The 13,523-nt window shown below is 32.0% G+C and overlaps 1 protein-coding gene across 1 annotated transcript; it reads right to left on the bottom strand.

Annotated features, from left to right (window-relative positions):
• Positions 1,917-5,244, bottom strand: LOC109362361 (probable receptor-like serine/threonine-protein kinase At5g57670). Its single transcript, XM_019608094.1, has 10 exons — positions 4,857-5,244; positions 4,534-4,658; positions 4,329-4,447; positions 4,116-4,243; positions 3,665-4,018; positions 3,316-3,570; positions 3,049-3,206; positions 2,728-2,943; positions 2,313-2,462; positions 1,917-2,205 (listed from the first exon to the last, which is right to left on the bottom strand). Exons 1-10 carry the CDS (start codon positions 4,987-4,989, stop codon positions 2,053-2,055), a joined length of 1,791 nt encoding a protein of 596 aa, XP_019463639.1. The 5' UTR covers positions 4,990-5,244; the 3' UTR covers positions 1,917-2,052.

A 13,523-nucleotide genomic window follows, 5' to 3' on the forward strand; every position in this document is an offset into this window, starting at 1 on the left:
TGGTGTCACTATCAAACGAGCTCCAAAGTGGGCCCATCTCACACCACTTCACGTGTCTAACAGCCCAAGCCATCCCTGTGGGCTCATTTGTATTGCTGCTGCACCACCACTGTCCAAAGTGGTCCATTTCATTTATTAACATCACCATCTTCCTCACTGTACGAGCCTACAAAGTTCAGAATACAAATCTTATGTAACAAAAGTTTTCTATCTTTATACCAGCTTATTTGCCTAGTAATAAATAATATACCTCATTTAATTTTTAAGTAATTATTATATTAATACATTTAAATATTTGACAAAATATTATTAGTTTGATATAGAGGAATAAAAAAATTTTGTTATAGAGAATTTGGATTCCGAAGTTAAAGGTGTGCGCAATCAAGACAACACTTCAGGTTGCAGTAATAAAACAAAATCATGTAAAACACGGAGTGATTCTCACAAATTAAATGTTCGTTTTTAAAAATAAAATCTTGAATGTGTGTCAAACGGGTATATTTTAGATAATTTGTATAAACAATGCACTGTTATAAAAATCAAATTGATTGGTAATGTGTGTTGATTTAAATGGAAGAGTTCAACGACATGGGAATGGACTTGAGATTGAACTGTCGATCAAATATTTCAACAAGGTCTCCTAAAGCGTTTAAGGCATCAACCATGAAGATTTTTTAGAACCAAGAACCAAACTACATGTGCTTTTGTCGGATACCAAATCCAATCTTCATTCAACAAAATCAAGGGTCATAGGAAGTAATAGCGCAAAGTAACATAAAACCCATCCACATCTTGGTATGTGTACCGGGGACTCTACAAATGAAGTAATATAGGCATATTAGGGGCTGGTCTCCTTAGCTTGCTTGTTAATGCTTACTCTCATTTGGAATGCTAATTCCTCCATGCATCTCCACCTCCATGTCTATGCCTAAGCTGAAACAATGGCATGGGTGGCAGAGCTTGTCTTTTACGATATATTTACGAGTTAGTTTTTGGAAAGAGAAATAGAAAGTTCCCCATCACAAATTTATGGATCTTAATACTTCTTTTCTATTCAATTTCTTGAAGATTACATCGTAAACAGATTCTTAAAAATCTTTTTGGATGGATATGAAGAATGAATTGCTCTTCCAATAAGATTTTTCTTAAACAAAAAAAAGTATGATAGATTGACGATATTGGAGTGCATTCAGTAGGTATTGAACCTACAAATTCACTAAATATGAGTTGAACTCTTGGATCTTTTAGTAGGATCCCTGGTGCACACTGAATAACAATATTGCATCTTTTATTCGTTTTTTAATGAAAACATATTATATGGAGAGAGAAAATTATTTTTTTCTCACAAAAGTTAAGATTCAACCCATAAAAGTCAGATATAGGCTTTTCATGTATTCTATCAGATAATTAAGATTCATCAAACTCTCGTCAATATGAGACACAATAATATTACATGTTCATTCTACTTTTAAAACCTAATTACTATTTGTGAGAACTATCCCCCAATATTAAATTTTATTAGAATAATATTCAAAAACTCAGTTAGTAATTAAAGAGAGAGAGAAACAATATAACATTGAATTGAAAATCACCATCGAATAAAAGAAAAACCATTTTCAGATACACAATAACGTTTTATAAAAATTTAAATTGGAATTAGACATTAGCATTTCAATTAGGACATTTGGAATTCATTTAAAATTGAAATCACAATTTCATGAATGAAATTATAACTAAATTTACCCAATCTCAATGTAGTCTGATATGGTTTCCTCGCTTCTCTTCCCTCGAATGCCTAATGTTTTGTCTACTAACCTTTGGGCTCTAATGGCAAAATGCCAACATTTTCCTCAATCTCACACATAAAGGTTTATGTTTGTTTCAATGGAAAACCCTCACTGTGTAATCAACATACAAACAAAAATGTTATTATATATTAAGTTACAAAAATAGGGAACCAACTTTTTATCTAGTACTAGTACTTGCTTTCCTGTCACAAACCTTAAAATATTTATTATAGTAAACAAATTTGACAATGAACCTACATATAATTTATTCTATCAAAAAATGCTCCAAAGATATGGCTGAGGGGACATCATATCCAAAAACCATTGAGTAATCATCTAAGTCATCAGAACTGAACTTTGGGATCCTCCAGCTTTTTCCAGCCTCACAGTCTTGGCCACTAGTTAGAAGTTCTAACACCTATAGAAAATCCAAAAAGAAGAAAAAACACAAAAATGAAAGTTCTTTAGGTAAATTGTAATTTTGTTAAGAGGAACTTAAACATAACTAGATATCTGTTTATTCACCTCGCTCATTGGTGGGCGCCACGTGGCAGTTTGTCTCACACAGTATGAAGCCGTTAGTATTACTCTATGCAGTTGATCTTCATCATATTTACCTTCCAATTTTGGATCAGCTAACTCAGCAATATTCCCTGACTCCATGAAAGGTTTTGCCTGTATGTTAAGGCCTTATTGATTAATGTTAAGTTTAACCAATTTACAACAATAATAATGAAGTCTTTATTTCACTAGGTAAAGTCGAAAATATATAATGTAAGCAGACAGACCTATCTAACCAATTTTAAGGAGGAAATTTTTATTATTATCATGTTTATTTCTACTTCTAGTACTTTCCATAGGTTTACTTTTTTATTCCCATGTGACGAAGTAAATTTTATCATTTGCAATTTTGTTTTCATGAAAGGTCTGCATTGGTTACCCATAGGAGAAGATTTCTCTTGGAAGAATCAACAGGTCTTCTTCCAGTTACAATCTCCATAAGCAGAACTCCAAATGCAAAAACATCTGTTTTCTCATCTACAATTCCATGCATAAAGCACTCTGGTGCTAAGTACCCAAACGTGCCCTCCACAGGAATTACAGCATGGTGAGTCCACTTGTTTGGAAGCCACTTTGCTAGCCCAAAATCGGTTATCTAAGAGAGGTAAAAAGTGAAAAAACATGTTTAAAGATTTGAATTGTGTAAGAACATTGTTGTTTTTTTTTCTTTCCAACTACAATGATTTGGTTGTTATTCTACCTGTGGTTCGTAATCAGGACCCAGAAGAACATTAGAGGCTTTAATGTCGCGATGAATTATTCGGTGTTTGCAACATTTATGAAGATAATTGAGACCCCTTGCAACTCCTAGTGCAATTCTGTATCTGATAGGCCAATCAAGTGAATTTCCTGCTTTACCTGATAATCATTGCAATGTATTTAATCTCAAACGATATAACAAACAGTAATTATAGATAAATCATAGCAATAAATTAAATTTGAAATTGGAGTACAAGGCTTTTCGCACCATGCAATGCAGTAGACAAGTTTCCATTCTGAGAGTACTTGAAAATCAGATAGAGCCCATTTTCAATGCAGCATCCCTCTAAAGCTGCAGTATTAGGATGGCATACATGTCCAATAACACCTAATTCCATAAGGAACTCCTTTTCCTTGTTAGGGTTGTTGTTGTCCTTGGCCAATCTCTTCACAGCAATAGTTCTTCCATCACAAAGATCACCTCTGTATACTTCCGAGTACCCTCCTCGTCCTACCAAGTTATCTGTAGTTTGACAAAATGAAATAGGAATAAGGATTCTGATTTCAATGTTTCCAATAGACCAATACCATCTCATCATGGCTTAAAATTTCAATACCTTGATGGAAGTCATTAGTAGCATTGGATATTTGTTCATAGGTGAAGCACTTCAACAAAGGCTGATGCTTTTCATTTTTGGATGTGTTGAAGTTTTTTCTTCTGAATGATGAACCAAGGAAGGACAAAATTAGCCTAAATGGGGATTGAGATCTTCTTAACTTGGATTGGCTCTTAATCTTTGATGTCATTGAAGGGGTATCTGTAATGCTTGACACCCTAGTGCTAAAGGTATCATCTTCGGTGCTGTTAGATTGTCCCTCAAGTGCATCTAGTACAGTTATCGGTGAACTGCTCGCAGCCTCGTCAACTTGGTGATCAATCTTTGGCCGCCTTGAACTCTGTTGATGATTATCTGCTAGTAAAATTAAATAGAAGATATCCTATTTAAGGGACTAATTATCCAATATAATTTGTACTGTCTTTTACCTTATTACAGGGAGTTGAATTACCTAGAGAATGTGTTGAATTTGAATGTGTAATTTGGTCTGCCTTTTTAGATCTCCCAACTGAGACCACTGAACAGCCTTCATGTGCATGCTCAAAGCAATACTTGGTGATTCCTTTATAATTTCCATTTCTAAGAAAGAAGAAATTTTTAGAGGGTTTGTCATGTTTGATCTTTAACAAGAAAATTGATACATGTAACATCACTTAGTTCTTACTTATTTCTTTGGTTTCTTGAGCCACAAAGAAGAAGAAATTCAGCAGAAATGGACTTGGCTTCCTGCACTAATCCTCGGCCTACTTTGGAACTGAGTACCACTTTGGCTTCCAAATCAACCTGATAAAGATATTTTCATAAGCATTCATTAACTCTAGACTCTTTTGTATTGATTGAGAAATAAAACATATTCCTAGGTAGATTACCTGATTAGACCAACATGTTTGTGCGAATTCTCCAAGCACAGATATAACATATGCTTTCGCTTTCCTAATTTGTGAGATCCTTCTTCTGACTGAGACTCGTTTCTCGTTATCCTTATCCTTAGCAACTGTAATTTAACAAACTTGCATGCTATTACAACACTAAATGTTCACAGTATAAACATATGGTTCGATCTATAAACTCAAGTTTGTGAACAACATTAAAAAACCACAGAATAAGTTGAATGTGAAAATGTAAATAAATAAGTATTAAGAAGCTAACTGGTCTGCATATTTGAACCTAAGGTAGAAAACTAATAACTAACCAAGAACATGCACAGCCACAATGGTATCATTTGGATTGGCTAGAACTCTTATTGCCCAAGACAGAATCTCTTTGCTGTCATCTGGGTCTAAGGGGAGGCCAATGAGTATTTTAGCAGGGGAATGAGACACCATTGTCAAATGGAGTTATTTTCTCTGCTGATTCTTGTTACTGACGAATGAGTGCATCCTCAGGTTAAGTATATAAGTAGTGTGAGGAAAGTGCATGATTAAATTCAGTTATAGTGTGAGGCCAACCCCATGTTGAATTATATTATACTTGTTTGAGAAGCATAAAAAGCCTATAAGAGTGGCAATATGAGAACTGATTATACTCTATATCTCTCTCTGGTGACAATTAAGTGTTGTAGTTGGGTGCTTTGGTGTATAAGCAAAGGTGGTAGCACGTATTTGATTTATCTTGCTATTCAAGCCAAAAATTGAAGCTACCCTCACATTTTAGTAAACTAAAGTACTCTTTCTTCTTTTTGTTTTCTTTTATTTTTTTACTTCCGTTTGGTAGGAAAGCTTATTGTGCTATTTGGCACTCTCCAAACGAGAAAAGAGAGATTCTCATCACTTTATCATCAATGAAACTTCGAGAGGACACTAACTGTTTTCTCATTTCTCATGGATAACGTGGCCAGTGGCCAACATTTCAGTATAACTACTTCCTCTACTTCGCTACCAAACCTTGCAACGTTGGCAATGCTCTTCATTATTTTGTCATCCACAACAACACCATAGGGACCGAGGGTATCCTTACCTTTTTACTTAATAAACATCTCTATTTCGAGGTTCTTAACTGTCCTTTCTGACAAATATCACTCATAAGAATTGAATTTTCGACCTTATATATCTAGTGAGGCTTCATAGAATGTACGATAAGTGTGATAATTAGGGACATGTAGAACAATACAACTAATTGTAGCAGGAATTCATAAAGATGTGCCGAGAATATATGACAAATGTGATAATTAGGAGTTATAAAAATAGCTTTTCATTTTTTTAATTTACATTGGTGTGCTGAGATAACCTTAAAAGAATATTCTCAATAACTTAGAAACATACAGCATTTAAAAAATTCTTGTACAGATTGGCCTTGTAGTGTTCTAAGAAATATTGGATTAATTTTTCTCCATTTCACGAAGATAGAGTCATTACAAATCCAATTATTGCTGTTTCTGAATAAGAATTGCCTCTTCCGAATAAGCATGTGCAGCTATCCTACTTTCACTCCAAGGTTTGTTAAATAATTATGCTGATTCTACAATTCAGAGATATAAAAATAAATAAAAAGCATGACACGTGCTGCCAGTGCTAGCAAGAGAAAATCGGGTTTTTTTTTGTAAAAAAAGAAGTGGACTTCACATCAGAGAAATCTTATTTAATAATCAATCTATAGTTTCAAACCCATTTATACATGACCTTAAAAAAAATGATATATAGAACCGAATTTTTGGAGGGACACTAAAATGTACTAATGAATGTTAGTAATTATTCACATCACACTTTATGGATCCACCTTTCTTTGCATTGAATAAGTTCCCATGACTACAAAATGTATGCACCGCAAAAAAAATAGAATGCTAGCTCCCATAACTAAATATTATGATCGATTCTAATTACTAAATGACAATCAAAACTAGTTATGTTTGCATCTTACGTTTTTGCATTAATTTAATTAAATTGATATAATAAATATTTTCAGCATTTCTTTCAATTCATGTAACCAAGCACATCTGAAGAGTAAAGAGACTAAAGTTTGATTACTAATGTAATATACAGTAGGCCAATTTCGACCAGTACGTACTAAAGTCTCAACATGTTCATGAAAATAGTATCAATATGTTGCTTAAAATGTCTCAATATAAAAAATAATAATAAATGAAAAATTGTCTCATATCACCCGCTTTATTAACATCTTATAGTTTGAGCGTTAAATAAAAGAAATCCTGTCAATGCTGCTGTTAGTATAAACCATATGCTACTTAGTTATTTTATTTTTCAGTTATCTTAACAACTGGTCTAAATGTATTGTTTAAAATATATAAAATTAACATTGAAAACCCAAATTCAAGACTTTCCCACATGTTAAACGAGTCATTTTCTGATGAAAGTTATTTTATTTGGTCCCACGTTTCCCTTTATTTTTCTCCAAGTTGATAATTTTGCCTTGGTGAAACCCATTCTCAATCAGTCCTGGGTGAGACCCGGGCCTGGCTCAGTCTAACCTAGCCAGTCCAAGTCTCTGACTGTATGTGAATTACTGGACCATAGTTGTTGCACATGGTTTGCCAAAAATGCCTGGGGCTTTTGATTTCTTGTGTCCATTTGTGTAGCAGGTCCAAAATCTGATAAGAGAAAGCAAATGAAAACATTTATACTTCTGGGGAATCGATATAGGAATTTTCTTATTGTACAAGAAATTAACATGTATTACTTGCAAATTGATTATTAATAGTCAAATTATTACTTTTAAGATATTACACTTATGTTCCATATATCATTTTTGTATGAGATACATCATTTTTCTTACATATATGAATATGCATCTAAAACCTTGTCAAGTATCATGATACTTAAAGCAAGAGAAAAAATATATATACATAAATAGTGTACGAGTTTTATACATTGTTACTATAATATCATTCACCATTTATATTATATTATTATTGATAAAAAGCAATATAAATAAATAATGTATTAACTTGTATAATTTTTACATTGATAGTGCATACATATAACTCTCTTAAAGCAATACTTAAGTGAGGATGTATTGGTAAATTTATTTTTCCTGAATAACCTGTTTTGCTTAAGAGAAGTAAGCTTGGTCCAAATACCATTAGGGCTTTACGTAAAATTTATAGCCCATTACTGTTTATAGAACACTATATATCTGGAGGTTATTATGTTGTTTCACTTATATTAGGGAAAAAAGATAGTCAAGATATTGCGATAGAGACAAAGCTTCCATTTTAATAATCTGTCTGCAATTAAATTGAGATATGGGTTGAATTGATCGGATTCGTAAAAGTTTATGAATGAAAATAGGTTTAATTTGTAAATATTTCCTCTCTTAACTCAAAACCCAAACCACTTTATAAAATTCTCCATTCTCCACTACAAAAGACAATCTTATCTCATGGTTGATGAAAATGAAAACACAAGCAAAATTGAGATAACAGATAAGCTTCCATTCCAAATTTACATTCCCGAAATAATGTACACTTCAAAAAGAAAAAGAAAAAAGATAGATAGAGAAAGGATTGGATGAATCTACTGATAACCAATCTTTTGAACACTTAAAACAATGATCCAAAAACCTGTTTTACGAGTCTTGGTTTTTCCTGAAACCATCTATCCCCAACTACAAAACAAAAACTGAAAAACCCGAACTTGTGCTTAGCTTAACGGTTCTGATCAGATACTGTTTCTCTGTTTTCATTCTGCAACACCTGATTGTCGCTGCCGCTTCCCTGTTTCACATTCTCCTCCGATTTCTCTTCATTCTTGTCGCAGGTACAAGTGCCGGTGTTGTCGCCGAAAGAAGAGGATCTTGTAGTATTATTGCTTGAAGACACTGGTGTGGCTAAAAACGTTGGTTTCTCTTGTCCTGCCATAATAACCAAGACCTTCTCCTCGTACGATTTTTGAGGTTTGTAGTTATCATCGTTTTTGGCGGTTCCAGCTTCGACGTCACGGTCTCCATCACCGTGATGACGGAGGTGGCGAGAGAGTTTCCAATAGGAGCAAACAATAATGAGAAGAGCGAAAACAATGAGAGCCAAAACGGTAGCTAAGCCACCGAACAAGTACGGAACAGGGGAATGCCATGAAGAGTGTGGTTGGTGAGATGAGATGGGGGATCTTTCGGACTCGTTCGTTGGTTCCATTTTGTGTTATTATTGTTGTTGTTGTTGTATTAATAGGGGAAGTAGTGATTGGAGTAATAAGAAAAGGGAAGTGGAAGATTGATTGGGTTGAGAAGTGGGTGGAGGGATCGACAAGGTATTTATAGAAATTTCAGAATGTGGTTTTGATCACTATTAGGTGGAGTCAAATTATTACATCACTCTATCAAATATTTATTTATCTTTAAAATTAAATAAGTATATTGCTCATGACAATTAGCATGAGTTTAGTATAAATTATATTTTAGCTGTAGTTTATAAAGTGTAAGATTATAGATTGTGTAATTATATAATTTATTCACATTATAATTTAGTTATGTTTATATATTTTAGATAACAACTAAATATATGTTAATATGCTTTGTTTCAGTAAAGTACAATGATTAATTTTTATAGAGTAAATTACAAAAAAATATATGAAATATTTGATTATCTAATAATTGTTTTGATTGTTTTTTATACTATTTTTAAAATATAATTCTTTTTTAATATTTATCATTGTATATAACTTTTTTTATTACACCCTGGAAGATTTTATGTGCCACATTTGTCTTAAAACATACACTGCTTAATGATATTATTTTTTATGTAGAAAATTAAACAAAGGGATCAAAAACTCAAACAAAAGCTACACAGAAATCATTCTATTGAAAGTGAAAGCAAGGGACCGTGGAATCAGATTATCCCTGAATTTGCTATGGTGTTCGCATTAGCACGAGTATTAGCTTTACGTACATCATGTCTCCATTGAACCTTATTAAAATTGCGAACATCATCACAATTGTTTATTAAAGAACTTGTAAATGTGAACCACACTCTAGTATATAAAAATGTACATACATGCATGTTTCATGAATTTGGATACAGGAATATTTATAAAGTTAAATAAATACAAAGTGAAATGCTGATGCCGTCGGATCTTATAACTTTCATTTAATCCACATCCTAATTGAAAATTCATTCAGAATATAGAGATTCCAACTTAGGAACTATATGATTTGCTCCTTAACTGTTAACAATTTTACATGGAATAATAATCTCAAAAAGGGATTCCATTAGCTAGGGATATTTGTGGTGTTTTATCTATCTATAATAATTAAATTATTTAAACATGCTAGGGTATCCTTACATGTTTCATGTGCTTTGATATATTCAATTTTTAAATATATAATGCAACATACAGAACCACATGACATCATATTGTTTAAGATAATGGCTCATTCAGGTAAGATTGATGTGCAGAACACCTGATAAATCGTACGGCATCATGGTGAGTCACGTGTGTTATGTTCTACTATACTGATTAGTGAGTACAGTACAAGGAGATTCCGTTTCAACCGTTTTATTGAAGATTCTATTGTAATTGATTGGGCAGGTTCATCGGGAAATGGCGGCGCGTGCATGCCGTTACGCGAGCGCCCATGGTATCGTCGAGGCTCACGCAATTTCTCCCTCCCCCACTGCTTGTTTTGTAGCTTAGCAAGAATATGCATAACATTAATAAATAATAAATGTGGTGGGTGAAATACATAATTAAGTTTTCAACTTTTATCAATAATTTAACAAAGACTCTTATATCTATACGGTAACAATGTATTAAATACAAATTATTTTTATGTAAGAGAGAATGATGATTAGAAATGATAGTGAATGATATAATAATTTAACACTCATTCTGTATTACCTTATATATATATAAGATTCAATAAAACATTATCAGTAAATATATCTCTTTTTTTTTCTTAAACAAATATGGTGAATTAGTTGGATGCATTAAGATAGGAAATGTTGTTGGTACAATAAGGCAAGCAAAATAATGAATTTGATGATAGGTCCTTCACAAGGAGCGTCAGAAGCCCTAATTGGTTGCTACAAGCAGGACCTCTGGTATAATTGATCTCGGACAAAAACAAGATTTAAAAGCCCCCACCCTTAATTTAGAATGGGGATCAGTTGTCTCACTTTTTGGTGTACCATTATATTCCAATCCAATAGAAATTTGATACATATTTGAAAAGAAAATTAAAAAATATATAAAATAATATTTTTATGTAATTTAGTAAGATATGATTTATTTGAAACATGGGGACATGAAGCTTTTGGAACTGAGGATCTTGGTTCTTTACTTCGTTGTGCTTTTCCCGCTGCACATTTTTTGTCCGGTTATTTGATGATCTTATGCCTAGCTTAACAATTTCCAAACTGATACTTTGTGAGCTTAATGATTAATATGAGTCCCACAATTCAAGTAAAAAATAAGATCAGCGAGACTGAATTAGTTTTTGAGTTATAGCAAAGATACTGCAAACCCAGCCCTATCTCTTGTCTGAGCTGAAGGAAAAATGATAATAAAATAGAAGCCATAAAGATTATAAATAGTATTTTACTTACTGGAATATAAAGATTATAAATAGTATTTTACTTACTGGAATATAAAGATTATAAATAGTATTTTACTTACTGGAATATAAAGATTATAAACATAATAGAGAAAAATTGTATACACAAAATAAAAAAGCTTTTTACATTCATCATCAAACATTTATATACAATAGTATATCATTCATAATTCATTTATATTATTTCTTTTAAAAAATTAATAATAATTAAATATGAATGATATATCAGTAAGAATGTATAAAACTTATATAATAATGCCTACATTATTTTTCTCCTATATATAACCGCATTCACGTGCCACCAAACACGTCATCGACTATGTTTATTTTATGTATACAATTCACATTCTCCTTAATTTTGTTAAATGAAAAAAAAATGTACATACTAACAATATGTAAATTTGTTATATTATCAATGTATCATCTATCTTTTATTAATCATCATTGACTTACTAAAAATATATTAATATAAGTTATGAATGATATATTGATTGTGTATAAATCTTTACGCTAATGATATAAAGATTTTACATTTTATTAATTATCATTTGTTGCTCACATCCCACTGAGATTATTCTATCTTTGCTAGTAGTAGTCACTAGAGTAAGATAACAACCCAAATAAACAAATGCGTAGGAATAGATTTCACAAGCACAAACCAAATCCCACTTATTACACTAATCAATAAAATCACGATTAAGTGAACTACACGTATGTCTCCTTAGAATGCTTTAGTTTTCTTACATCATGTTTTATAATCATTATTATCTATATTTCTATCTTACTTGCATCAAAATTCTTTTACCCGTTTACTTCATAGGTCATATTGGATCATAATAGTTTATTTTATTCTCGGTTTTACCAAATTCTAAAGGAAGCACTGAATTTGAAGTTTTATCTCCACCTATTGACTTCGACTCTAGTTTCTCTTAATTATTAGTTACGAAGACTAAGGTGGGTGAAATTTGAGCATAAATAATGAAATCTTGAAATAGGTGTTTTTCTTAATTTATCTTTTGTTGTTTTTATGGTTAATTTCAATAATTAATCCATTTAAGTTTTGCTCAACTTAACCCACCATCATCTGCCTTCCATATTTGACAAATAAACACTTCTAAATAATGAAATGCTTGCATTTAAGATTTCCAAACTAAACAAAGTCCAATTGTCTCATACATTTGATTCATCCAAAAATTTGGCACAAAAATTGAAACACTTAAATATCCAATTAAAACATGCAAATTGTTAAGGCTTAAACACATGAGAAGATGTCATACCCAAAAAAATAATCTAATAAGTAGGAGAGTCTTATGACTTAAATATTAAATCGAATTTACTATTCTACTCAATGTGAAGATTCCTAATGGACTAGTGCACATTATAGCATGGTAATAAAAACTATATAGATGAAAAGATATTGAAGTCAAAGCTCACTCAAAAGCTTGAAAGAAGCTCTCCCATGGAAATGATAAGGATGCAGATGCTTTACAGCTTTTCATTGGTTAGGAGGGGCCAAGTGACGTTTTTCCTTAATTAGTTTACTCTGACATCAACATATAAAATCACATTATTAAAGTTTTTTTGGGTACATACATTATTACAGTTTTGAGTCTACATGCAAATCATCTTTTCCCATATTTTTTTATAATTTGCTGTCGAGATTTATTATGTCATGTCTGTCTCTTTAACTTGTTTTTTTGTTTGTTATGAATGTCACACAAGCATCATAAAGGGTTTGGTCCATCACACATACTACTTCAACTAGACATTAAATGACTCAACAAATAAAACAAATATCAAATTCATCACGCACAGAAATTGTTAACCTAAATCTGATTAACTAGGCCATGAGTTAATTAATTTTTTTAATGGTGGGATTGATACCAAATGAACCATGAATACGTATCTTGTAATTATTTTTTGCTGTTGCTAAGTACTGGATTATTATATGCGTAGTGGGTTTATACCAAAAGCTTGTGTCCAGATCCAGAGTTTTAAGAAATGTATGAAACCATAATATTGTGATCCTAATCAGAGTCATAAGTGTTGCTACTAGCCTAACTAATAAAGCATGAGCTAGCACCTAATAAGACGTGTGACAAAAATGTTGGAATCTAATATCATAACTAAAAAATGCAAACAAAATGGGATACAGGGTCGAGCATTTATTCTGTTCTCACAAGAAAATATCACCTTTAACTCTTTTAAGTTATTGTTAATATGTTATGGCCTTCCTCAATTGTTGTAACTAATCTCAATGGGATGTTTTAAAATAAAAGCATGGAATAATCTAATCATCACTTCGGCCAGCAATCAAAAGAGAATACATATGTATTAGATGCAGGCATAAATGTGG

The sequence above is a fragment of the Lupinus angustifolius genome, chromosome LG12 (assembly GCF_001865875.1).
Source record: "Lupinus angustifolius cultivar Tanjil chromosome LG12, LupAngTanjil_v1.0, whole genome shotgun sequence".
Lineage (NCBI taxonomy): Eukaryota > Viridiplantae > Streptophyta > Magnoliopsida > Fabales > Fabaceae > Lupinus > Lupinus angustifolius.

Excerpts from the sequence above, each read along its gene's own strand:
- LOC109362361 (XM_019608094.1), bottom strand. The coding sequence starts at position 4,989 with ATGGTGTCTCATTCCCCTGCTAAAATACTCATTGGCCTCCCCTTAGAC. Across the intron at positions 4,448-4,533 it reads AAACATGTTGGTCTAATCAG|GTTGATTTGGAAGCCAAAGT; the intron begins GTAATCTACCTA and ends TATCTTTATCAG. Across the intron at positions 2,944-3,048 it reads GTCCTGATTACGAACCACAG|ATAACCGATTTTGGGCTAGC; the intron begins GTAGAATAACAA and ends TACCTCTCTTAG.